The sequence below is a fragment of the Balaenoptera borealis genome, assembly GCF_965194805.1.
Source record: "Balaenoptera borealis genome assembly, chromosome: 1".
NCBI lineage: Eukaryota > Metazoa > Chordata > Mammalia > Artiodactyla > Balaenopteridae > Balaenoptera > Balaenoptera borealis.
This window is the reverse complement of record NC_138860.1, coordinates 34679745-34701744: the sequence shown is the minus strand read 5'-3', so window position 1 is coordinate 34701744 and position 22000 is coordinate 34679745. Positions and strand designations below refer to the sequence as shown.

General features: G+C 55.0%; 1 protein-coding gene across 3 annotated transcripts; it reads right to left on the bottom strand.

Moving 5' to 3' along the window:
- Nucleotides 1–3169: 3169 nt before the first annotated feature.
- Nucleotides 3170–21369, bottom strand: ETNK2 (ethanolamine kinase 2). Of its 3 annotated transcripts, XM_082396867.1 has the most exons (8): nt 20814–21357; nt 18910–19169; nt 15809–15931; nt 11040–11182; nt 10363–10446; nt 7775–7920; nt 6000–6073; nt 3170–4371 (listed from the first exon to the last, which is right to left on the bottom strand). In XM_082396867.1, exons 1-8 carry the CDS (start codon nt 21069–21071, stop codon nt 4299–4301), a joined length of 1161 nt encoding a protein of 386 aa, XP_082252993.1. In that variant the 5' UTR covers nt 21072–21357; the 3' UTR covers nt 3170–4298. The 3 variants fall into 3 exon arrangements, with proteins under 3 accessions (XP_082252993.1, XP_082252995.1, XP_082252994.1); XM_082396869.1 differs by lacking the exon at nt 15809–15931 and having other exon boundaries at nt 20814–21369; XM_082396868.1 differs by lacking the exon at nt 10363–10446 and having other exon boundaries at nt 20814–21362.
- Between the last annotated feature and the right edge of the window lie 631 nt (nt 21370–22000).

The window sequence follows — 22000 nt, the reverse complement described above, 5'->3', positions numbered from 1 at the left end:
GTGTGTGTGTGTGTGTGTGTGTGTGTGTGTGTGTGTGTGTGTGTGTGTGTGTGTGTGTGTGTGTGTGTCAAGTCTCCCCTTTGGGCCTGATTGTCCTCATCTGAAAACAAAGAGGTTATGCCTTAGCCATGGCTCTTATCCTCTTTCGGAGAAGGAGCCCTTTGAAAATCTAATGAAAGCTGTGGACCCTCATTCCAGAAAAGGGCTCACATGGACACCACGAGCCCATTTATGAGCCCCCCAGCATACTGATTAATGAAGCAGGGTCTCTATTTATGTACTTCAGGGCTCTGTGACCTTACGCTTTGAAATGAGATTTCAAAGACCTACGTGTCACACTAAGAGAAATAACAGTCCCATAGACCTAAAAGAGCTAGGTGACTGAAACTCAAAATGCAACAAGAGTTGATAAAAAGACCAACTCTTGTAGCTGAAAAATTAACCCCATTAATATGGAGTGGGGGCAACAAAGCTGAACAGTACCGTGTCAAAGAGTTGGACTTGGGTTGGATTAACAGAAGCATGTGTTAACAACAAGCAAGGTGATGGGCCATTGTACACCGCACAGTCCCAGGCCCCTCAATAGAAAAGGCCATTCTCACACTGGAGGGGCCCAGAGGCAGGCATCCTGTACAGAGGACTGGAGGGAGCCTAGTGGATGGACATGTCCTTCAAGGAATGGTTGAGAGGGCCAGGGATGTTTAGTCCAGAAAAAGGGAGACTAGGGTAGGGCAGAAAGGACAAGATTGCTTTCTTCAAAGCTGTCAGGTGGGCAACACAAAAATATTTGATGTAGCTCATAAGGTAGCACTAGCACTTGGCCTTTTGATGAAAGTCTCAAGGGTCAACATTTTTGGCTTAACAAACTTTTTGACAAAGATGGTCAAAAGTGATAGTGAGCTTCCCAACACAGAAGTATTCAAGCAGAGGCTCTTGAATGCTGGAAAATGGATTTCTAAATAGGAGAGGGTAGTGGTGAGAGAAGGTAGGTATGGTTGATTCCCGGGCCACAAACTTGGTAGTAAAGACACCCCAAGAATTAGCGTCCCGATCTTTTGATCTAGGGAGGATCCTGGCTGCTAGCCTTTGCTGGTTTTTCCCAGCCCAGCCTCCCAGAGCTTTGAGTCTCCTTTTCCTTGCCCTCCCCACCCCAGGTCACTGGCAGGGCAGTGGCAAGCAGCAGAGCCCAGCCTCTTGGGCCCCTTGAGGAAAAGATGAAGGTGATCTTTGGGAAGAGGAGCTTGGCTGACTGTGGCGCCTGCCCCCTAGTGGTCACAGGGGAGAGTTGCTCATTTCAACTTCCCTGTCCATCTCCGCAACCCTCCAGTCCCCACCACCACCCCTCACTATGTTCCAAACCAAATCTGGGCAGTCTGGTCAGGACACTCCTGACCAGGCTCGCCCTCACCCCCTGCCAGTCCTGAGTTCCTCTCACTTCCCTATTCCCAGGTCCTCTGTGGCCTCAGGAGAGCCTGAGGCCACTACTACCCACTTCCTACTCCCTCCAGCAACCCTTGTCCTGTCCTCATTCCAGCTGCTGAGAGAGAGTCACGTGCCCTGCATCCTCCTAGGGTGGGAAAAGCTCTTCGCGGGAACCTGTGGTTGCTGTGGTGTGGAGCCCCACCCCCCTGGCCCCCGGAGAGGCAGGACCGGGTCAGATGGGTTAAAAGGCCAGGAACAGAGCGTCCTGGACATTACCATTACCGGGAAGGGTGGGGCACGAGCTTGTTCTCTGCCCTCTCTGTGCCTCTCCGGAGGTTAGGGGTGAGAGCCCAGCAGAGATGAAGAGTCCAGGAGTGCTTTGCCCGGAGAGCCTGCTAAGTGTCAAGAAGTGGCCTGAGGGAGTGGAGCCAAGGCCACCCTCGGAGAGTCCAAGGCCTGGTGCTGAGCCCGGTGGGCAGGGGGGTTGGTTAGTGCCGGGTGGCAGTGAAAGGCGAGACGGTGGGCCTCCAGGCCTTGTGTGGGAGGGGTGTGCCTAAACTCCCCTGCCCCCACCTGCCCACTCCCCTGGAGAATTGGAGGAATGAGGATACTTTCTCAAAGGCGGTAGTGGGATGGTGCCTGCAGGTCAATTCCTTTAGTGCTGGTGGTGGCCGGGCCGTAGGGGCACAAGATGATACCTGGGGGGCCCTGTCTCAGCCATTCCCTGCTCACCGCTGTACCACCATCTCAGTGCTGTGACATCAAGGCCCCAGGAGGCTGGAAACAAAGTTGCCTTCACAGTGGTTATTTCTGCCCTCAGATCCAGAGGTGGATCTGAGAGGAACAAGGAGGGTGGGCACTGCCATACAGACTTCAGGAAGGTGGTGCCCATGACCACCTGACCCCACAGATGACCTTCAGAGGCCCTACCTGCCCAGCCCTGGCACCCTCCCTATGCCGGGGCAGACCTTTCACCCATGTCCTCCACTAGCACCCTTCCTAGATGTGATACTGCTACCCGTCAGGGGCCTGGCCACCCTGGATCACCATGACCTTGAACAAGGCCCCAACTGCCAGTGCCAGCTCAGCTCCAGTGGTTGCCATGGCACCCTGGTACTTTTGCAGGCAAAAGGCAAACAGGCAGAGTCCACCTGGAAGGCAGCTGCTGCTGTTGTGGTTGCTACCACTAAGGGTGCCAGGCACCTTCTGGGGGCCCTGGGAGTGCAGCCTGGGAAGCTGGGAGGGTGCCCCACTCACCTTCGAGCTTCCGTTCTCCCTCCCTCTGGCTTTCTGAGAAAGTGACATATTGGGTCCGGAAATCACCCTTGCCTGCTCTCAGGCACAGCAACCTCCCGCTCAACTCCCTTAACAGCTTGGGGCCAGTGAGGACCAAGGAAGAAGTCCTGAGCACTTCCATTTGGGGTCTTACTGGTCCATCACCTGGATAGGCCAAGTTCTTGGAATCCACAGTCTAGTTCCCTCGAAGCTGTGCCCTCTCAGGGTCAACTTATTCTAGCAAGATGGTCAAAAGCAGAGGAGCTGTGGAACCACCAGCTCTGCCCAGGTCTACCCCAAATCAGGGCCCCAGGCCTTGTGAGCCAGGTAAATGGAGGGCGTGGTGCAAAGTGTGCAGCCCAAAGGGACCCCAGAGAGGAGGGACTGGAGCACCCTGCCACCCCCCCACCGCAGGAGAACTAGTCACACCATCCGAGTCAAACCCTATCAGTGGCACTCAGACACAGAGTGGTCCATAAATGGCCGTTTTAATGCAGAAAACCATGATAATTTACAAATGAATAATTTTATAGGCCAGAGCCAGAAAGGCCTGAGGCTGTGAGGGCAGAAAGGAGGTGGAGGCCACTGGGAGTCGGGGCAACAGCTCCTTCAGCACCTTCACGACCGATCCCACCCAGGCTCCTGCAGGCTGGGCAAGCCCCGGCGGTCCCTGGCCCCTGCCCTTTGACTCCCACTAGTCATTCCCCAGTGGGGAGACCGCGGGTCAACTTCAGGACAGAAGGTGGACATGGAGAGACTGTTCCTTGGAAGTGAGGGCCTGGAGGGCAAGGGAGGGAACAAGGCAGGAGGCTGCTGGCTGTTGTCCAGCCACCCCACTCTTGGCTCCGTCCCCTCTGGCCAAGCCACAGCAGGAAGCAGAGCCAGGCTTTGGTGGCCCATTCCCTTGCCTTCCCTCCCAGCAGGCGGCAGAGGTATAGGACACAAGCCTGGAGCAGAAATGGCACTGGAGGAGAGCACATGTCCTCAGGCTGAGGTTTGGGAAGGGGTTATTTGATTGGATATGGTTTGGAGAAAGGGAGTAATCTCAGATGAGGTGGCTGCTGGGGGAGCCATCAAACCCAATTCTAGACCCCACCCCCCCAAGATATGTACATCCATCTGTCAGAGTTGGCAGGATGCTGGTTTGGGCTCAGCACCTCCCATATGGGGCATGCAGGGGTAGACAGGCTGGAGGCTCAGGGCCCTGGAGGTAGAAAGGAGCCCTCCCACCTTCCCCCTTCCCCAAGCCAGGAAGGTCAAAGACACATCTAAGGCAGCCCAGATGCCAGGATGGCGCGGGGCTGGGAATGCTGGCCTTTCCAGGGTGGTTGTGGTCTGAGCCCTGGCTGGCTGCAGGCACTCCCCACCACCCAGTCTGGCAAGGTGAAGAGGACCCCCAGAGCTGGGGCCTATCAGCCCCTCCAAACAAGAATGGTCACCAGAAGCATCACTGGGGGCTGGCAACAGGGGCAGAGCCTTCTCCTGGGACACCCACCTGTCCCCTCGCCCACCTTGTCCAAAGGTGAAGACCCCAGAGCAGAATGGAGCCCTGGAGAACAGGTCTGGCCAGGCAGATGGGAGGGGAGGGATGGGAACGCTGGTCACTTTGGCATCTCCAAGGCTGACACTTGAGGCTTCACCTTGAAATACTGGTTGAATCGGATCACTGCATACCTGCCAGAAGACAGGAAAGGGAACTGGAGGTGAGAAGGGTAGCCAGGTGAGCCCTGCTGGGGGCACTCACACCATGAGGAAAATTTCTCACCAGCTCAGCCCATCTAGGTCTGGGCAAATGGACCCTAGCCCAGGCTGGGGTTTTTTGTTTTGTTTTGTTTTCACTTCAACTATAATTTTATTTTTCTTCTTAGATTAGACTGGAGCAACCCCTCCCCAAACACATTGGTTTGTTTGTTGAGTCTTTACAGCTCAGTGTGGTCAGTACGTTCACCTTGTTGAGCAACAGATCTCCAGGACTTTTTCATTCTGTAAAACTGGACTCTTATCTCTCCCACACAGCAACTGCCCAGCCCCCAGCACCCATTATTCTACTTTCTGTTTCTATGGATTTGACTACTTTAGTTACCTCATCTAAGTGGGATCATATAGTATTTGTCTTTTTGTGACTGGCTTATTTCACTTAGTACAATGTCCTTAAGGTGCATCCGTGTTGTAGCATGTGACATAATTTCCTTCCTTTTTAAAGGAATAACATTCCCTTGTGTGGATAGACTACATTTTGTTTATCCATTCACCCATCAATGAACACTTGGGTTGCTTCCACCTCTTGGCTACTGTGAATAATGCTACTATGAACATGGTTGTGCAAATATCTGCTTGAGACCCTGCTTTCAATTCTTTTGGGTATATACCCAGCAGTGAGATTGCTGGATCGTACAGTAATTCTATGTTAACTCTTTGAGGAAGCACCATATTGTTTCCCACAGAAGTTACACCATTTCACATTCCCAACAGCAGTGTGCAAGGGTTGCCATTTCTCCACCTCCTCACCAACACTTGTTATCTTCTGTTTATTCAAAAGTAGCCATCCTAATGGGGGTGAGGTAGATGTGATTGTGGGTTTGACTTGCATTTCTCTAATTTTTGTGAACACTTTAAAGCCAGCATCCTTTTCAGCTGAGGGTGGGTGGGCAGGACAAAGACAAAGAGACTGGACCAGAATGGAAGACAAAATGATTCCTGGTTTTAGGGACATGTGTATCTCGCGCGACAGGGCCGCCTAAGTAGTCAATACTCAAGTACAGTCTCGGTACAGCCCCTAGTATATCCCTAGGGGCCACTAAAGGAGCAGTTGGGTCTGATACCCCATGCAGGGAGGCAGCATAGTCAGCTAAACCACCAAGGGACCTCAGCCAGTCATCCCCCCTCTGGAACTCTGGCCCCTCTGCTATAAAGTGAGGTTTGGACTCATGATCTTTCAGACTAATTTCCAGCAGTTCCCTTCAGCACCGGGCTCTGTGGGGAAGAGCACTGGCAGAAGAGCCGGGCAGTGAAGCAGACAGCAGGCTATAATAGGGAAAGAGGAATCAGGAGGCAGGGTGCAAGGGCTTCTGACCACTTCCAGAGAGGTATTCTGGGCACACGCGCTTCCCCAGGCATCCCTGGAGCAGTGACCCGCCTCGCATGGGCTGGCTGGAATGCGGATGGTGAGCAGAGCAGGGCAATGGACCTGGACATTCTGTTTGGGGTGTCCTTTACCCCCACGTACTGGGCTCAAGGCTCTTCCGTTCCTCCACGCCCGCCCCCACCAGCCCACTGACTTTCAACTCGCTCCCTGCACTCACCTGAGGAAATTAAAGTCGATGGTGGAGAACTGGCTCTGGATGAGGGCCCAGAGTGCCCAGAAGAAGTGAGACGCCTGAAAACACATCAGAGAAGATCAGTGTAGTGAGCCCCCCAAAACTGTCATGGACCCCATAGCTGGAGGGACACAGTCACTGTGGAAGACGCAGAACTAAGACACTGGCAGAGACACAGTGGGGTCTCCCCAGCACAGGTGGCAGATATTCCAGAGGTCAAGTCACTGGATGGTATCTGGGGACTCCACTCCTAGAAAAAGGCAAGCAAAGTAGGTTCTACCGCCCTCAGGCTTAAGCAGACTTTCAGCTTGTTCCCCAGCCTAAGCCGGATCTGAACTCCAGCCCTGGCCGCTCCCCTACCCAGGAGAATCTTCAAGCCCAAGGTATCCAGGACAAGAGAAATCCCTAAGGCAGAGCTCAGGCCTGGTTGCCAGTGGAGGGGGTGGCACCCCATCTGCAGTGCCCTGGCCACATGGGCATCAGAGGTCCAGTTGCTGGAAGACCTCTAAAGTGACTTCTTTCACCCCTTACCCTCTCTTCTATCACAAGGTGGGTGAGGTTAGACAGTGAGTGTAGACATGAGCCGGGCTGCTGACCAAGGGTTCAACTGCCTCCCCAGAGCCAGACCCCCCCGGGGCCCAGGCCACCCTAGGCTCAAGAAGCTAGAGCGCCGTGGTTCCTGCTGCTCCAGTGACCCCAGGCCAGGGCCCCCACTCCTGTGGCTCTCCTGCCCCACCCCAAGTCCTGCTCACTCTGGGGTTGGCTCTATAGTACCTCCCCCCATTTTATTCTCTTTTCACGACTTAAAAGGAGCAGAGATCAATTAGCAAGTGGGAATGGTTACTAAAAATTTAGCAAGAGGAAGGCATAGGTGGAACAGTTAAGAGGAAGAACCTGAAAAAGAATCACTTGGTTGTACAGCAGAAATTAACATAACATTGTAAATCAACTATACTTCAATAAGTATTTTTAAAAAAAGGAAGAACCTGATAAGAATCAGTTTTACACCAATGAGGAAAATAGACTAGGCAATTTAAAATTACAGGTAATTAAAGATTTTATTTAAGTTCTCTGATGTATTGTGAAATTCAGGGCAGCTGACTTGTCTTCTTGCTTATGCATGGCTGACATTAGTAAGACTAGTTAGCAATCCCCTTGGTGCATACCAGTGGAGACCTGGCATGAACCATGTACCTTGGATAATCAGCACTCAAAATCAAGAACTGACAGTACAGTAATTTGAGAAGAAAGAGCCTGATGGGAAAGGCTTACACAGAGTTCTGAGTGAGTCAGTGGAGATAGTTAACAAGGAGGATTAGAACTGACATTCTCTATCTTCTCCAAAGACAAAAAAAAAAAACAACACAAAACTTAAGGGATGTATTTAACTGTAGCATGAAAGGCTAAGGTTAGACACTGGAAAGAACTTGTCCAAATGAGAGACTTGCTAAAATAGGAAGCTGGGATCTTTCCTGGAAGTAGTTCTCTAGGAAGGAGAGAACCTGGACTTGATGGAATGGGAGGAAAGCAGGGAATAGGGTGTCAGTATTAAGAGGATGCCCAAGATGGCTCTTCCCAGACCCCCCCTCTGGGTTAGGGTTCAGGAGCATATGATGGGACTCCCCCAGGACCTCACCCCTGACCCTGGGCTCTGCTTCCTCCTCCACCACAAGGCTGTGAGAAGGCAGGAGCTGGGGGTGGGCCCTGAGTCCCTCCCCCCAGCTCTCCTTCCCCCACCCCTTCCAGTCACAAGCACTCACCAGGGCAAACTTGTTGACTTGCACATAGAGCCTCTCCACCTCCCTGGGGGTCACAGCCATCCCCTTCTGTGCCTGCAGGTAGTAGCGCAGCCACTGCAGCTGGGTCTCCCGCGCTGGGTACCGGCAGTAATCGACCTCATTCACACCTGATGGGGAGGCAGCCGCACAGAAGTTGCTGGGAGATGGGCCTACCTGGGGGTCTCCTCCAGCTCAGTAGGTGTTCCCTGATCCCCTCAAAACTTCCATGTCCTGTGCCCTGTGGGGCTGTGCAAAGAATGCAGCTTCTTTGACCACCAAACTCTAATGTGTGGAGGGTCGACCCCCATCCCAGCTGGGGGCACTGCTTTCAGTGGGCTGAGCTGGAGGAAAGCACAGAGAGAGGCAGACTCGTTGAGGGGCAAGGCACAGTCCTGGAAGTGATGGGGACCCCCTAAGACAGCACTACTGTGTCCCTGAGCCCTACACAAAACCACGGCACATTGGAGGTGCTGGGTCAAAGCCCTGAATCAGGAGCCTAGTTGTCTTAGATCTGATGCTAACCTCCAGTTAACTTCGGGCAAGCCCTTTCCTTTCACTGGCCAAAATCTCATTTGTAAAGCAAGGGCTGGACGTAGTGCACCTCAGATACTGCTTCCTGAAGCAGTGTTGAGGTGGTTAACCTAAAAACATCGCCTGGAGTGCTTGGCGAAAATACAGATTGCCAGGCACCCACCCATGTCCAACTCTCCAGATGATTCGGAAACACAGCCAGGCTTGGAACCCCTAAGATAAATGGCCTTGACTCCTTCTAGTCCCACCCTTCCTCGAGTCCTCAAACTGCCAGCCCCGTATGCACCAGCACATCTTGGGCATGATGGCAGAGAGCCTAGATTCAGAGTTGGTACAGAAAGACACAGTTTATTAACGACAGGACCAGGACTGGGCCACCTTGTCTGGTCTCTTCCTCCCTCTTCTTTTCTTCCTATCTTTCCCAAGCTTCCCTTATGTCCCTGGAGAAACACACTCAGTCTTCTGGGCCCCCAAGAGTATGGCTGGAGAACAAGGTCCTGGCACGGATGTAGACACTAAGGCCCAGATAGAAGAAAGCTGTTCAAGGTCACACAGCCAGTTAGAAGCTGGTTTTAGCTCCCAGGTTCCTCCTCCTTCATTCTCAACTTGGAAGCAGGATGTAATCTGCCCCCTTGGAGAAATTCCAGCTGGACTGGGTGAGAAGGACTTAAAATGCTTAAAAATTATCCCTTTTGGAAAGGCCAGTGGGTCTGGCAGCTGAGCAGTCACAGGCCCAGTGCCGTGCGGGTGCCAGCCTCTGCTCCAGGCCACACCCCACAGCTCAGCTGCTCTGCCCAGCTGAGGCCCCATCTGTCCCTTGGGTTCCTAGATGCAGCTGGTGGCCACCCTGGGGAGTCATACCTTCAGGTACAAGCAGTGCTTTACAGCCCTGGTCACCTGGGGTTCCAGAAGGGAGAGGGTTGGCCTGTATTGGCCTGGGGAGTGCCTCAGGCTGGCCCAGGTGCCGGCTCTACAGTTGGTCTGGGCGTGCCTCACCTATCCTAAGCCATAGGGACTGGCCACATCACGCCGAGCACCCCACACTGCTAGCCTGGGGATGTCCCTCCAGCCCCAGTGTCCACCTCCATCCACCAGTTGCCTCTTTAGCCCCATCGAATTGTTTAACAATTAAGCCCTCGAGCTGGAAAAACCTGCCCTGCTTCCTTTACACAAATGATTCTATTGTACACACCTACCTTTATGGAAGGACGGCCTACGCCAGGACACACCCCAAATCCAACCTCTTCCATGGCTGCTCCAGCCTCCCTCGGAGGCAGAAAAGCTCCCCTGCCTCTGACATCAGCAGTAAATACCAACATGGAGCTTAGTATGTGCCACACTGGTGTGTGTATCGCATATCAATACTATGAAGTAGGCACTATTATCATCTCCATTTTACAGAGGCACAGAGAAGGTAAGTAACCTGCCCCAAGCGTCATGCAGCTAGTAAGCAATAAAGCCAGGATGTGAAGTAGGGGAGTCAAGTTGCAAAGTACACACTTTTAACTAGTTCCACCATGATTAATCTCATCAGGCCACCAGGCAAATAGCTACTTGCAGCTTGTTCTGCCCCTTATCTGCCTGCAGGACCCCTATTTACGACTGCACGGGTTGACTGGGCATAAAGGAGCTTGGACAGGGGGTGAGTGGAGGCCGACATCAAGCTGAGCTGGGCCAGCTGGCGTGGGCTGTGTCTGCCCAGCGGAAGGAAGGGGTCTCTTTAGAATTCACATGCCAAGCCGAATGTCCTCAGGGATCCTAAAGAGGGCACATTTTCCTAATTTGTACCAAAGTGCCATATGGGCTAGCAGGGGCTTGCTCTGTGTACGTGCGTCTGTCCCGGCCCACCCCACCCGCCCCATGAGACCTGGAGCTTTCTCAAGGCAGGCTGTGCCTGGTCCCTCCCTCAAGCTGTGATATCTTGAGGACAGGGGTGTCCACCCTCCATTCCCCATGCACAGAACCCCCTCCAACCCTTCCCCTGGACCTGGCCCTCCATCACAAGGAGGATATAGGCCAAAGAGTAATGCCCTTCTCACCTGCAAACTCATTGAAATGGTTGCCAATGTCAAAAGCTTGGTAGTTATAGCCGGCATATTCATAGTCAATGAACCGTACATGACCTGTGAGGTGAGGAAAGGCAGTGAGGGTTGGCCCCAGATCTGGATATAGGGCTTGGTCAAGCTTTCACAGACCTCAGGAATGCACCCACTGACTCTCACTGGCCTCTGCAGCAACCCAGCCTAACCCAACTTCTCAGTGGCAACTTTCTTCTAAGTTGCTTCCTTCCATCTTTCCACCTGTCTGTCTGCCCTTTCCCCAGCTCCAGCTGTCCCTCTCACACAGCTGGGTCCTCAGACTCTCCCCAACTAAAGACATCTGTCCTCAGCATGGCTGAGGACCAGAAAATAAAGCCAAGTACTCCATGGGGGTGAAGCTATCATCAGGAACACAGGGAAGGCTCAGAGCAGCCAAGACTCCTCGTTGTCAGGGGAATGGCTCCACAAACCATGATTTTGAGTTCTTTCTTGGCAAAGATTTTTCTAAGTAGGAATTTGTTTCTTTTTCATTTCTCTCCTACAAATTAACTTGAGACCTACACCAGAAGGTCTCACTTTGCTTGTCCAAGTACCAGCCTGAGGAGAAGAACCCCAACGCCAGCTGATCCAGCAGCCTGAGCCCTGCTGCTGCCTGGCCAGGGCTGGGGAAGCCGTACCTTTGGTGCTGTCGTAGATGATGTTCTTACAGAGCAGGTCATTGTGGCAAAACACCACGGGGGAGTCCAACTGGGGCAGGTGCTCCTTCAGCCAGGCCAGCTCCCGCTCCAACACCTCGACCTCAGGGACATCTGCAGAAAGGCTGGGCAGTGGCAAGAAAGGTGGCCGGTGGAGGGAGGGCTGACGGCAGACAGGCACATGCTTGCCCTCAAAAGCCCTGGGCTCTGGCCCCATCACTACCTCTTATTGCAGAGGGACCTTGGACAAATGGCTGACCTTTCAGACCCTCACTTTTGTCACTTGTAAAATGGCCTTTCCTATCCTTCTGACTTCCTGTGGTTATTCTAAGAAGCTGATTAAAACATGGGCATAAAAGCATTTTGCAAAGCATAAAAGTCCCTGACAGAACAATGTCCTGATACTTCGTGAAAGGGAGAGGGAAATAAGGATGGAGGCACAAGGAGGTGTCAGGGGAGGGAGAATGAATGTCCAAACTCAATTATTCCAGAAAGAACAAGGGCAGCAGGGGAGGGATGCAAACAGACCTGCTCTTGGGATGTGCAGAACAATTCCTAGGGGGAGGTGAAGCTCTCTAAAACAAGACCCCAGAGCTCCTCCAGTGGAAGAGTGACAGTGCCCTGGCAGTGGCGGCAGCACTGGCGCCCTCTTGAGGAGACAGAGGGATGTTCCTGTGGGTCTCCCTCCTGCTCTGGTGGCTGGCGTCATGGTTGGAAAGGACTAGAGATCATCTAGACTAGCTTCCCATCGCACAGCAAGACCACTCAGGTCTACAGAAGAAAGCAGAACAAATTGCTTCTTGGGCCCACTCCTCCAAGGCCAAGGGGATACGAGGGCCTTTCAATTGAAAAGCACTTGCTCTGTTGCGGCTCAATAACTCACCTCTTCCCCCTTGAACTATGGGTGTGTTTCCCTGCCCCGGCCCCCTGCTTGTGTAGGAACAAAGATGCATGAAGGCCACCTGTCCCTCGGCCCACCCCATCCTGTGGCCCATGGCAGGCATTTCTGCTAAAAGTACATGTTGAGGAATGAATGAACAGGTCAGTCAGTGATGTTCTCAGAGGTCATGGGGAAGTTGGTGAGGGTGCACTGTGCTCCAATGCTCTGAACTTTGATCCCAGGAAGCACACAGTTCTGTGTGTACTGAAAAACCAAATAGTTAGCAGAGCCCTTAAAACCCTAGCCTCCCTCCTCCCCTCCACCCATTGGTGGTTCCGGGCTTTTATCTCCATTCACATGACTCCTGTTTGCTTTCTTGCCCAGGGCAGTGAGGGTACATGCGGGAGGATGTGAATGAGACATGTCCTCTCTGACCCTCCCCCAGGACGCCCCATTGCCCCTCACCCAGCCCAGAAGCCAGAACACAGGAAAGAGTAGTCAGCGACTAAGGCATCCCCATGTTCCCCTGGAAAAGGATGAGCGGCGGGCTCCCTCCAGGCTCTGAGAAGGTCAAAGCTAAAGAGGATCTTAGGTCTCCAGTCTAACCCCATGGGGAATCGGAGGCTCAGGGGACGGCAGAGACTTCCTCCTGCCTCCAGATGTGTCTTACACAGCTGGATACTCTACTCCCTCACCTAAGGAAAGCAGTCCTCAGCCTATCCAAGAATCCAAAATCAAGCTGAGCCTCTGAACTGAGGGGGCCTCAGTGCCCCTCAGGGGCTCTGCACAGGCCACTCTGAGTCTAGGGGTCTATTAGGGGTGGGATGGGGGAGGCCTCCCCTCACCCTCGTTGGAATTTATCTGTGTTGACAGGTCTGCATAAGATACATTTTAATCTGGGCTTTTCTTAAGAAGCTACCTTTTCCTTTAAGATTCTTTTTTTCCCCCTTGGACTGAGACCATCCAAAGATAAGAATTAGGAGGCTTCCTTTGGTTTGCCCAGGTCTTAGCCTGAAAAACATGTCTTTGACATCCAAGATGCCTGCTGCCCAGGCCCTGACCTCTGTCTGACCCCTACCCTACCCACCCCAAGGCCACACAGCTGGTTACTGTGGGAACAGTCCAGGCCTTCTACCTCCCTGGGCAGCCCTGCTTCCCTCCCCTGAACGCTTGAAACGTCACCAGCTTTGCTACCTTCAGCCCTGACATCACTCGACTCTCTCAAGGCTGTGGGGATGGCAGAATAGTAACCACCACTGCATCACAGAAACTTCCACATCCCAGGTGAAGGGGCTGGGGGCCCTACTCAGGGAAGCCTGAGGGTTCCCCTGAAGGGACTGCTGCCTGGCAAGTGTCCACTCGGCATTCAGGATCTGGGCGGGGGGAGGGGGAGGAAGTACCTTCTCCCCACAGGGAAAGGACTTTCTAAGTGTTCAAACTTACTGACTCATCACCTTTGCCCTCATACCAATCAACCCATCCAAAGCTCCTCTTGATGCCCCTTAAGCAGTTATCAACCCCACCTTCCCCAGCCATGCTGGGCTCCTCCATGTCCCACCCAACACCAAGACTATCAAATCTGTTTCCACAAGATCTGACTCATCCCCCTATTCTCCATCCCTCCATGAAGCTTCCCTAGGGCAATGTTCCTCAGAGCATGGTTCCTTGATCACCTGCCTCAGAATCACCTGGGGAGCCTGTCAAAATGCAGATTCCTAGGGTCTAATGCAAGACCTCCCAATCAATCTCCAGGGTTAGGCTCAGAATCTGTACTTAGCAAGCACACAGGGGAATCTCATGCTCCAATTTGGGAACCCTAGTCCTAGATGTTGCCCACTGAATCACAAGACTCCCCCAGCTGGCCTCCCTGCCTCGAAGCCCCCAACTCCCACCCAAATCTGTCCTTTACAATGAACCCCTGGCTCCAACACCTTTACAATGACTCTCCACTGCCTGATAAATTAATCTGGGCTCCTTAACCTGGCACTGAAGGCCCCTCACAGTCTAGCTCCAACTCACCTCTGCAGCCCCATCTCCCACGACCCATCCCCAATCCCTCCTGAAGATCTGCTCCAGCCAGGCCCTCATCTACTCAGCATCCACAAGCAAGCTGTGCTCATGCTGTCTCCTCCAGCTGGAGGCCTCCCTTCTCATCTCTGCCATACTACCTCTGCCAAGAAGACTTTCCCTGGTGCTCCCACCCCTGCATACATCACACACACTGCATAGCTAGGTCCTATTTACACGGACGGTTTCTAAGCTCCTTGAGGGCAGGGCCCATGTCACCTTCAAGTTTTTTGCTGTTTTAAATCCCAATCAATCAGTGTTTGTGAAATGAAGGACTGACTAAATCAGGGTTATTAGGCAATGACTGGAGCTCAAGTGCTTCACCCCATCCGAGTGATTGCTCATCGCTGCCCTGCTTGCGGCAGGTTAGACAGTTTAAGGCAGACATCATCCCCTCAAGAGGCTCAATTTAAGCAAATTGATTTGCCTAAGGTCAAAGGTGAGACAAGAGAAAAGGAAGTTGGCCAGCTCTTCCTCAGGGCACACTCCCCTCCCAACAAGGTCACACCCCGAGGTTACACAGTGACAGTACAGTCAAAAGAAGCTGCAGTAACAAGGGTCATGCCTGCGCATCAGGCCTGGACTCTAGTCCTTGAATTGCCACTGATCAGTATAACCTTGGGCAAGTCCCATCCTTCCTCTGGGCCTCAGTTTTTCCATCTGTCAAACGAAAGTGGTGGGCTGGATGATCAGAGGGTCTTGCTCTCCATGTGCTGTTCTAGTCCTAAGGGGGGAAGCAGTCCTTGTTCCAGAGCCATTTGACACAGAAGGTCTGAACAAAGGCCGTCCTAGACAAGTAGTCTCAAAGCGGTGCTTAATAATCTCTGAGAGGGAGGATCTAGATAAAGTCATGTGTGCGTGCATGTGACAGAGACACACGATAGGGATGGTTAATTATTACCATCTTAGAGGGAGAAGGAAATACCCTTCCTCCAAACCTCTTCTGTGCCCTGCTCCCACAAACATCTGGAGAAGAGTGATGTTCAGCCCCAGTGGGGAACATGGAGGAATCGGAGACCCCCTGTGGCCTTTTCTGGGGGAGGCAGGGATGATGACCTCCGTCCTTCCTCCACGCCACCATCCTTTTCTCAGCGCTCAAGGGTATGCTGGGGAGTCAGGCATCAGAAGGCTAGAAGGACTCTCAGGCTGCCGGCGAGAGCATAAGGATAGGTCCAGGGAACTGCGTCTTACCTGGGGAAAGGCAGTGTCAGGATGGGTAGAGTGCACCCCTCCCTGGGAAGAGCAGTGAGGAAGCAGCGAGCTGTCAGCTTGAACAAGGTGAGGAACCGGGGCCCCAGAGCCATGTGGGGACAAGAGGTGCCCAGGCAAGTAGCAGGAATCTTGAAGTCCAAGGGCTTGTCAGCTGATGAGCTGAGTTCTTCTGACTGACTCTGAACTCAACCCCACCCCATTCTCAAGAAGGCCGGTCCCTCCCTTCTCATTGCTCAGAAGCCAGCTCAGGTAGAAAGGGCCCTGTGTGGAAACAGAAGCCCTGCCTCTGACTAGCCCTGTGACACTGGGCAAAGCTTAGTCTCTGAGCTCAGTATCCTTCAAGTGAAATGGGGAGATGCTGACCCTAGTCCCCGCCACAACCAGAAAACTGAAGAAGAAATAAGCACATAGGTATAAAACTGCGGAAACAAGTTCCTGAGATTTCGTCAATCAGCCCAACTCTGCTTGGAGACAGAGGCTCAGGAATCAGGACTGAAGCCACTAAACCTTCTGTCGGGGCGGGCTGGGGAAGGGAGGTCATATTAAGGCAGCAGAGACAGTGGTAGCCTTGAACCCTCTCAGATCTTTGTACCTGGGGTTGATCTCGTTCTTCACAAGGGTGAAGTAATTGTGCATCTTGTGCCAGAGGATGGGCTTGGGTAGGCTGCCGTTGGCGTGGATGGTGTGAATCTTTGCCATTTCTAAGGCAATTAGCCTACAGCAGAAAACAGAAGAGTAGAGTATGAGTGTGGGGCAGGCCCTCCCCAGCTCAGCCACTCCTGAGCATAAAGAAATGGCCCTACAAGGTCCATTGGGGCCAAGTGTAGGACTATTACAAATCTGTTAGGAGCTCTTGGTCCTGCAGAAGGAAGGTCTCAGCAGAAGATGTGAAAATGAGATAAGGCCTTCAGCTCAGCAGCTCCCCTTCCAGAACCAGAGCCAGCGGGGCTTCAGGGAGCGAAAGGGCACAGCAGTGGGCCGTTGGCCACAGGTCAATGACCCTGCCCCACCCCAAGGTTGAGTGCCTACAGCAACCCCTGAGGACAGAGGGGTCACCTGGGGAGGGGGGCGGAACCCCTCCCACCCCCCACCCCAGCCCCGCCCCCTTGGACTCAGACCCACGCCCTCAGGGGGAGGTAAATGCAGGGCACCAAGGAATCAGGGGGTGGTAATGCCACGCAGGGAAGAAATGCTTGTCTCTTATCAGCCTGGCCAAGGTGGGGAGGGAAGCAGGCTGGCCCAGGGCAGCCCCTTCCTCTGCGGCAGGGAGTTGATGCTGGCGGCTGGGTGCCAAGGACGCAAAACAAACCAGCGTTCTATTTTCAAGTTCTCCTGTGGACATTATCCAAGGTCCCGGGAGAGAAGGAGGGGGCGGTGGGGAGAGGAGAAAGCAGAGCTGGGGAAGGTTGCTGGGAGAGGGCGGGGGTGGATGGAGGACTGACCGGGCAGAGAGGGAAGGCCTTGATAAGGACCCCAGCGTCTGAGGCCCTGTGTCCCAGCTGGGCTCCCCCAGTCCTCTGCCTGCTCTCCCTTCTGGAGCCCCACCCCCCACTCAGCTGCCAAGCCTCCAGCATTCAAGCTTCCTTCGCCTCTGCCTGTTGCTCGAATAATAATCACTGGGAAAGACAACAAAGGCATTGGCTGTCTGAAACCTTGTTACTGAGCTGTTCCAGGGACACCCCCTCCCCTGGCCGGGTCCTTGGAAGGGACAGCCATCGCCCAACAGGATAGCAGGGCAGACTAGGGGCTCCTCCAGAAGCCCCCAAGGCTCCCACCTCCTAAAGGGTAGAGGGGGCAGGGGGCGTGGCAGCGACCGAGTGGGTGAGAGATGAAGGCTGTGCTTTCAGAGGCGAGAGGCCTTGGGGCAGGAGGGTGCCCGCCAGGGCTTGGGCAAGGCAGGGAAGCAGCCCCTGAGACCCGGGGTTCCCTTACCCAAAGGAAGATTCGGAAAAGAGCCTAAACAGAGTGTTTCCTTGAATATCAATAGGGCTGTTGTCTGGAATAGCAATGAAAGTAACCTCAACAGTCAGCGTTTTTATGCTGCAAAGCCTCGGCAGGAGGCGGAGGTCCAGAGGTGAGGTTCAGGGGAACCTGGGGCGGTGGCTCCTGAGGCCTCTTCCTCCCTGCCTTTCCCTCAGAGATCCACCTTCATCCCAGAAGGATAATGGTCTATCCTGGGAAAATCATCAAGGAAGGGTCTACCTCCCATACTTATCCCAATTTCTGGCTCTCCCCCAAATGTAAAGTTCTTCTTATTATCAAACCTAAATCCATCTTCAATCTTCCTGACAATGGTAATTGTTTCCATGAAAGAATGAGTGACAGCATCAGATTCCCAGAGGTGGCGGGAGACTGGGAGTGGTGAGGACCTGACAATATCTGAGCTTTTTGGCACAAGACTGAGGGAGAGCTGGGAGGGGTACTGTGGGAGAAGTCAGGACATAGTTCCCCCAGCCCCGCTCTGACCTCACATCTCTAGCTGGGTGCATTTTGAACTATCACCTGGAGCCTGAGAAGACCCTCGCACAGGGCTGCATGTCCCACCCCCACCCCAGATACACACACATACAGCTACAACATACAACTCCACATGAATATCCTGAGGCTCAACCAGCCCGAGAGGCAGTGCTCTCAGATTTCCTTCTTCTAAGTCCCTAGAGGGCCTGCTAGGGGTTCACTGCAAATAGGGCCAGGCGCACTAGCTTGAGGTCAGCTGGGTAGCAGGTGACAGCTAAGAAGCTTCTTGGTCTACTCCCTGCATGGGCTTTCCTGTTTCCCTTCAAGATTTGAAAGGCTCCTTCCCCTTAGGTGGGACAGGACAGATACCAAGGGTCTCAAGCAGACCCCCATGCCGTTGTTCCCGGTGTCAGGGGTAAATTTCGGTTTGCCTCAAGCCTCACTACAGTCTGAGTGCCCTGCACATGGGCGTGGCATTGTGGGGAGGAAGAAGGATCCTGCCTGACATCCCTGCTCAGCATGGTCAGAGGAGAGCATAATATGGGCTCTTCTTCGGTTCTCCCCCTTCCAGACCCCCAACAGTGGCATCCACAGGGCTTAACGGTTAAGTCCAGTTCCTGGGTCCTACACATCCAGGCGCTTAATAGGAGCAGCTCCCTGGGGGCCATGGGTCCTTGTGAGCCTCTGGAAGGAAGCCTCAGCAGTTCCCCAAACCTGGGCTCCTACCTTGTCAGGAAGCCCAGAAGGAGCTCAGACTGGGGTGGGGAGGCATCTCTCTGGGTTGGTACAACCACACTCACCCCGGATAAGGCCCATTTTCCAGGAATGCCTGAGCCCTCGGCAGGAGGGGAGGAGCAGGAAACCCTGAGCACTCTGGGGATTTCACTTCCAAGGCTCCGAGATGTTTCCAGGTCCGACTTGGAATGGGTGGAGGACTGAGGCATGGGCCAGGAGGCAGATCCCCCTTTGGTCCCATGTTCACCAAAATTCTCACTTGCCTCCCCAAGAACACATCCTTTCAGCAGACCCCACTGAAAATCTACACAAAACTATAGCTCCTCTCCGCAGAGCAAGGCACATAAACACACACACATTTTTCATGCAATTTCAGGGAGCTCACAGATCTTAAGAGTCTCTTTCATGGACGCCACTCCACCAGGGAAGCTGGCCAACGATTTCAAAGCCCAAGGCCTGTGGAATCATGGAGATGAATGATACACTGGGCACCCTCCTCACCTGAAGAGCCGGGGCTCACGGATGTGCTCTGGCCCCAGGGCCATGCCCCTCATGTACTCGTAGCACAGCCCATTCTGGAAGGTGCAGTAGAGTTTGGGGGCGCAGCCATGTGCTCGCAGCAGCTGGAAGTTCCTGACCTCACTCTCCCGGTCCACCAGCAGCTCCGTCCGCTCCCCGTACACCCGGACCAGCACACAGTCCCGCATGTCCTCCTCCACGTAGCAGGCCACCAGCTTGTTGGTAATGCCATCAGTGAAGCGCTGGCATGGGGGAGAGGGCAGCACAGGGACGTGTGGGGCAGGGAGTCTGCTCTTGCCCCGTGGTGACCTAGCTCCAGCACAGGGTGCTCATTTGAATGCTGAGCACAGTCGCACAGAACCCCCGTCCTTTAGCCCTCTCACTTAGTAAAGAGCTCAGCACTGCTCCTAACTCTCCACCCTCTCCCAATGCTTGAGGTAGACCAGAGAGTTCAAGAAAAAAATGGCAGCTTGGGCTCAGCCCAGGCATGCTTCTCCTGGGTCTGCCTCTAGTGGATGGGATTTGGCGGTGGAGGAATTTTCACACCACTTACCTCCCCCCCACACTTTTCACTCTCCCATCAGGCCCTGAAAGAAACCTCCATGGACCAGGATGCGGCAGAGGGCGGGGAGTCACCTAGGATGGGTACAGCCTGACCCAACTTGCCTCTCACCACCTGCCAGGCAGAGGGCTCCTTGCTGTCCCTCTTGCCCCACGCAGCGGCAGAGGTACAGGAGGATACTGAGGTTGGCACCCACCCCAGGGCCAGGTGGTCAGAGCTCCTTAGGGCCAGAAGAGACAGAGACAGTAGATCCTGGGCAGGTTCTCTGGGTAGGGTGACAAGGAGGAATGAACCATGGAATTTATGGGGCACGGTGTGAGAGAGCTGGAAGGGGCCTTAGGGGACATTCGAAGTAATAAAAGGTGGGGAAACTGAGGCCCAGAGAGGGGAGGGACTGGAAGACAGCATGTTAGGCCAGTGCTGGAATTAACCTCAGGCCTGCTTGATGCCCTGACGGTTTTACACCAAAGTTGTCTTTTATTTTGAAAATGTTACCCACTCACCCCTCCCCCAAAAGGGGTCTGTCAACCTTCACCATGGTCCTGAACCTCACTTTTCCCCACCCAGAAGGCCCAGCAGCATGGAGTCCCTACCACTCCAGCACAAGCTGCAGGTGCCCACTCGGGGCAGCATCCTCCACAGGCAGCTCCCAGAGGGAATGGGACAGCTGAAGACTCTTTACAGAGGAGGCAGGTCTGCTGGGAAGTCAGCCTGAGGCTCCTGAGGGGGAGGCTCTGCCCACGTCTGTCCCTGCCAATGTGCCCAGCAGAGCGAGGAGGTGCCCTGTGTAGGGGGAGCTGAGGCAGAGCTAGGGGCGATGGTGAGGCTTTCCACGCAGCTCAGGGCTCGGGGCTAGCTGGAATTCCTCAGGGACCAGCAGGAGCAGCTCGGAGCCCGGAGGCTTTGCTCCCACTACGGGGTGTTTGAGTGTGGGGGGTGCCCTTAAAAGTTCCTGCCTCCGCAGGCTTCTGAGCCGGATGGCTACTTGCTTCTGGGCAGCGAGGGGCACCGGCGCACAGCGACAGGGGGTGGGGCCCCCACGCACAACGTGCTGACAGTGGGCAGGTGGATCTCCCGCGTGCCCGAGAGCCCCAGGAGGAGGGGTGTGTGTGGAGGGCCGAGGGAGGCGGGAGCCTAGCTTTGCTTAGGGACCAAAATAGATGGAGAAAGAAATACACACGCAAACCACCATTTCAACCCTCTTCTGGGCAGCAGCCGCGCACCCCTGGGACCGACACCCGGAAGGATGCACGAACACACGTCCACGCATCCCCGTTCCAGCCCCGGCGGGGCCCCATCCCCTGCCCCGCGCCCGCTCGGCTACCTTAGTCCGAACTTGCTGGGGCTTCCAATGCGGCCGCAGCTCCCGGATGAGGCGCAGGGCGCCGGGGAGGATGTCGTCCTGGTCCACGGATATGCCGAAGCACGGGACGGCGGCGGCCCTCGGGGGGCCCGGCGGTTCCCGGCAGCCCGCGCCGGCCGCAGCCTTCTCCTCCATGCCCCATGAGCACTGCGGGCAAGGCGCCTGCCTCCTCAGGTAAAAGGGAGAGCACGGCAGGGGAGCCGAAGGGGGCACAGCCATTCCCTGCAGCCCCACCCCCTCGGAGCCGCCGCGCGGACGCTAGCCCCCGCGGGGGGGCCCGGCGCGGGAGTGGGAGTGGTAGAGGAGGGGCCAGGGGAAGTCCATGACTCAGGAGCCAGCAGCCCGCTTCAATCGCCGCCTCGCAGCCGGGCGCCCGAAGCCGACCCGGGAACGCCGGGGCCCGCCGCGATTGTGACATCACGGGCCGCGGGGCGGGGGCCGCGGGAATGCCCCCACCCCACCCCGCCCCGCCCCGGCCCGCTGGCCGCGGGGGTGCGCTGCCTGCCACCGCGGGCGGCCGCGGCCACAGTTACCTGGAGAGCCTGGCGGGGTGACGCCCCCGGAGAGGCCGTGACGCAGGGGGCGGGGCCGGGGTGGGCCCGGTGGGCCCGCCCCAACCCGGGTCTCAGGCCCGGTATCCCCCGGTTCGCTCCCCCCCGCTTCCGTGGCAGCGAAGTGGCCTCCTCCTTCCCACCTCGGCTGGGGCCGCTCTCCCTGTGTAACCTGGGGCAGGGCCGGGGGAAGCCTCTTCCCGCCCCCCACTGCATCCTGGAGTGTGGAGATACCGCTGCTCCCAAGAGATCAGCTTAGGCTAGACCACCTGTCCCCCAGCTTCCTGCCCCCAATCCCTGGACTCCTGGAAGAGGCTCCGCGGGAAAAGGCCTTTTCCGATGGCAAGGGGACTTTGGGGGATGCATTTTGGGGGTGGGTGTGCCAATGGGGACCTCACTAGTCACCTGGCCGCGTGGGAGAGCTCTCACTGCACCACCCAGAAAAGTGCCTCTTTACCCACGTTGCCCCTTTCACCTATTCAGGAACCTCTCAACCACAAGCCTCCTGTCCTGATTGCTGTCCAGAATCCAGCTCTGCCCAGTGGAACTTCTGCGATGATGGACATGTCCTATATCTGTTGTGTCCAGTGCAGTGGC